Source organism: Osmerus mordax, chromosome 17 (assembly GCF_038355195.1).
Source record: "Osmerus mordax isolate fOsmMor3 chromosome 17, fOsmMor3.pri, whole genome shotgun sequence".
Lineage (NCBI taxonomy): Eukaryota > Metazoa > Chordata > Actinopteri > Osmeriformes > Osmeridae > Osmerus > Osmerus mordax.
In genome coordinates, this window is record NC_090066.1 from 5,860,165 (window position 1) to 5,864,150 (window position 3,986).

Here is a 3,986-nt window from a genome sequence, read left to right on the forward strand (position 1 = left end):
TCTGTCGACTTAAACATTTTATAGGGATTAGTTGAGCTTAGCTCTCCACCTAATGCAATGATTAGGGATTTCTGGCCTAGAAGATAAGTAAATGCTCTCTAGTTACTCAGTTGCTGTGCTCAACTGTTAAGGGCGGTATACCTAAATGGCAGGGCCTTGGAAAGAAGCACTCCCTTGACGATGGGCCGACAGCAAATAACTCTTCATTAGGTCCTTTGCAGATCAGTCACTGCTGCATGGTGATTCAGTCAGTTCCCTGAAAAGAAAAAAACAACCACTCACAGTGATATTCTATTTATTAAAAAAGAATGCCAGTCAAAAAGTCAGTCAGCAGTGAAAACGAAGACAGTAATTGACTCCTTACCAAATTATGAAAAAGTCCACAGTACATTCACTGTTCAAATTACTTCACTGTTAGAATTGAGATAGTCTCCAGAGTATCAAGTGGCTAGTCCTCCTTATGTGACAGTCACAGACATAAGGGCATTGTCACAGACTCTCATGACATCACGCCACAGCACAAACAGTTCTTCAGGTGCAGGGTCGAGCATCAAAGAGACAGAAGGTAGAAGAAAGACGAGAGAGAGAGAAATAGAGAGAGATAGAGTGAGAATGAGAGAGAGAGACTACAGCATAGAAGCTAATGGCATTTACGTCAAAGCAGTGTGCAAGCTCTTTGATTTGTGTGAGAGGAAGAGATAGGCCACAAGGTGTGTGATCGTTAAAGTTATGACAGACATAAGCTGGTCCTGCCTATGTCACTCGCTCGCTGCAGGTGTACAGCAAAAACTGTCTAACAAAATCGCTATCAATATCTAAAGACTAGGAATCGGAGTTTTGAGCAGTATACAAAGCAATGGGTTAGACCTTAGACTCACACACGCATGGGCACTCACACAGACAGACACAGACACACGCAGTGCTTCAAGTTAAATGGGAGTTTGTGGGTCAAATGGGATCTAAGTTAATAATGCTGATCAAGTGAATATCTGAGTGTCCGTTTAGACTAATATGAAATTAGACCTTACATGAAGTAGCAGCTGTAATGAATGCGTATGACCATTTCCTTTAAAGAAATGTGGATTCATTCAATACTATAATTTGAACTGGGCCTTAAATCTGCATATATATCAAATATATTCAATAAAACATTGATGGCCAAGAAGTTCATAAGTCTCACTTCAAGAAATTATGAAATTGCCTCCGAACATTAAAGGTCTGGCGTATTTGCTTTCATGAAATATATCGTCAGAAGATAAAGCTATCACAACCATATATCAGTTGGCTGGCTCACTTTAAATGAAGTGTTTTTGCCTGTAGTAGTATCCTTACATCGAGTGCAATGTCATTGCGCATTTTGAACAGATTGGTTTTTCACACATTACTGTTTACAATATGTATAATCCTCCTCTTCATAAATGTTGCATTTATATTCATGTTGGTGAAATGAGATGGAAAAATGAGGGGAAAATGAGATTTCTGTATCATATGGACCTGTCATGACCTGTTTTTCTCCTTCCCTCTACAGATCAGTGGCAATTCCAAACCCAGATTCCAACCACGTAGAGAAACACAACCAAGACCAAATGCAATGGATGTGTTCAATTTCACCTACTGGAATGCCTCTGAAGGCAACAATACAAACTCAGTGGATGAAAACGGAAGCCCCTACAAGACTGTGGAGGTGGTGTTCATTGTGCTGGTGGCTGGCTCTCTCAGTTTGGTCACCGTCATCGGAAACATCCTGGTCATGCTCTCCATTAAAGTGAATAGGAACCTTCAGACAGTCAACAACTATTTTTTATTCAGCTTAGCATGCGCTGACCTAATCATTGGACTGTGCTCTATGAACTTGTACACAATCTACATTGTGATTGGCTACTGGCCCTTAGGGCCCGTGGTGTGTGACCTGTGGCTAGCCCTGGACTATGTCGTCAGCAACGCGTCCGTCATGAATCTTCTCATCATCAGCTTTGACAGATACTTCTGTGTCACCAAACCTCTCAGCTACCCTGTCAAGAGAACCACCAAGATGGCAGGGATGATGATTGCCGCCGCCTGGGTCCTGTCCTTCATCCTCTGGGCGCCGGCCATCCTCTTCTGGCAGTTCATTGTAGGTGGGCGGACAGTGCCTGAGAGGGAGTGCTACATCCAGTTCTTCTCCAATGCCGCCGTCACCTTCGGCACTGCCATCGCGGCCTTCTACCTGCCAGTCATCATCATGATTGTGCTCTACTGGCAGATCTCCAGAGCCAGCAAGAGCCGGGTAAAGAGAGGCAACCGGAACCCCTCCAAGGCCAATCAGGGGGCTGTGCCCCCCAACCAGGCCCAGAGCCACACCCCCAAACCCCACAACATCAACGTGGCCATGGAGGAGCCGGAGCGTGCCCAGACCCAGACCACGGACGGCGAGCCCAACCAGCACGACGGCGGCAAGCTGCAGAACGGGAAAGGCCCGTCCCCGGCGGGGGGCGGCGAGGGCGAGACGGAGGGAGAGGAGGGAGCGAAGGAGAACTGCACCCCGGGGGAGGAGAAGGAGAGCTCCAACGACTCCACGTCCGGCAGCGCAGCGGCGTCCAATCAGAAGGACGAAGAGGCGGAGCCGTCTCGGGCCAACTGCAGCGCCGAGCCCACCCAGCCGGCGCCGCGTCACCGGGCCAAAGCAGGCGGCTCCAAACTCACCTGCATCAAGATAAAGACCAAGTCGCCAAAGGGAGACTGCTACACGCCTTCTAACGCCACCGTGGAGATCGTCCCTGCCACCGAGAAGCAGAACCACGTGGCCAGGAAGATCGTGAAGATGACCAAGCAGCCTCCCAAGAAGAAGAAAGCAGCACCGTCTCGGGAAAAGAAGGTGACCCGTACCATCATGGCCATCTTGGTGGCCTTCGTGGCCACCTGGACTCCCTACAACGTGATGGTGCTGATCAACACCTTCTGCTCCAGCTGCATTCCCAACACGGTGTGGACTATCGGCTACTGGCTCTGCTACATCAACAGCACCATCAATCCTGCCTGCTACGCCCTCTGCAATGTCACTTTCAAAAAGACATTCAAACATCTTCTTCTCTGCCAGTACAAAAACATTAGGTCAGCTAGATGAATGTGTGTATGTGTGTGTGTGTCTGTGTGTCTGTGTGTGCTTGTGTGGGTTGATCTGTATGTGTGCGACAAAGTATGACAGTTTGATTCCTTTGTTTTGACATCTTTTTCTTCTCTGTGACCTGTTGTAGCACTTTACACACGCTTAACTGCAGCCAGTTTTGTTGAGATACGTTGCAGTTTTTTTTAAACAGTGCAGAAAGGAAAGGAATAAACTGCTGTTGGCCACAAAAACATTTGATTTATATGAGAAATAATCAATATCTACAACACTAAGACATCCTTGCAAAAGTTTTCAATACATCTCTTTGCTGGGTCTCTTAAGGGGATACACATCACAGCAATGTTGAAATGAGATACACCATAAGTGAATCAGAGGACGGTGTGTGATGCAACTGTTGAGACATGAGTCTAACAGCGAACTGCACAAGAGAACTAATAGACTGACAATGAAGCAGACAGCTGGATAGAAAGTTCTGCACTGTGTAAAATACATAACAAATTCAAAGGGAAAATAGGGCTGACTGAATTTACAAACGTCAAGTTTGCAGTTCAGTGTAAAAAGATCCCTGTATATAACTGTGTATAGAAAACATACTTGAGTGAGTGGCTGTGCGTTTGTTTGTGAGAACGAACAGTTTGCTCTCAGTTGCCTGCATTTGCGTGTCTGTTAGGGCATGAGTGTAAGGGTAAATAATCCATTTCAATGAAGATGGCCGCCAGTAACAATGACTCAAGGACATATTTCATGTTGCAATCTGTTTCTGTTCTCCACTGGCGTGTGTTGGCGTGATTCAATATAGAACAGCTTGCCTAAATTGCCTCTGGCAGGCCCACACAATCACATACTATAGTTAGGATCTCCTGAGATGGAATACAAGGGC

General features: G+C 46.2%; 1 protein-coding gene across 2 annotated transcripts; it reads left to right on the forward strand.

Annotated features, from left to right (window-relative positions):
• The first annotated feature begins 1,591 nt into the window (after positions 1-1,591).
• chrm2a (cholinergic receptor, muscarinic 2a) lies at positions 1,592-3,103 on the forward strand. 2 transcript variants are annotated; one of them, XM_067254623.1, is made up of 2 exons: positions 1,643-2,365; positions 2,414-3,103. In XM_067254623.1, the coding sequence occupies exons 1-2, from the start codon at positions 1,751-1,753 to the stop codon at positions 3,101-3,103; spliced, it is 1,305 nt and encodes a 434-aa protein (XP_067110724.1). In that variant the 5' UTR covers positions 1,643-1,750. The 2 variants fall into 2 exon arrangements, with proteins under 2 accessions (XP_067110723.1, XP_067110724.1); XM_067254622.1 differs by having other exon boundaries at positions 1,592-3,103.
• The last annotated feature ends 883 nt before the right edge of the window (positions 3,104-3,986 follow it).

Excerpts from the sequence above, each read along its gene's own strand:
- chrm2a (XM_067254622.1), top strand. The coding sequence starts at position 1,592 with ATGGATGTGTTCAATTTCACCTACTGGAATGCCTCTGAAGGCAACAAT.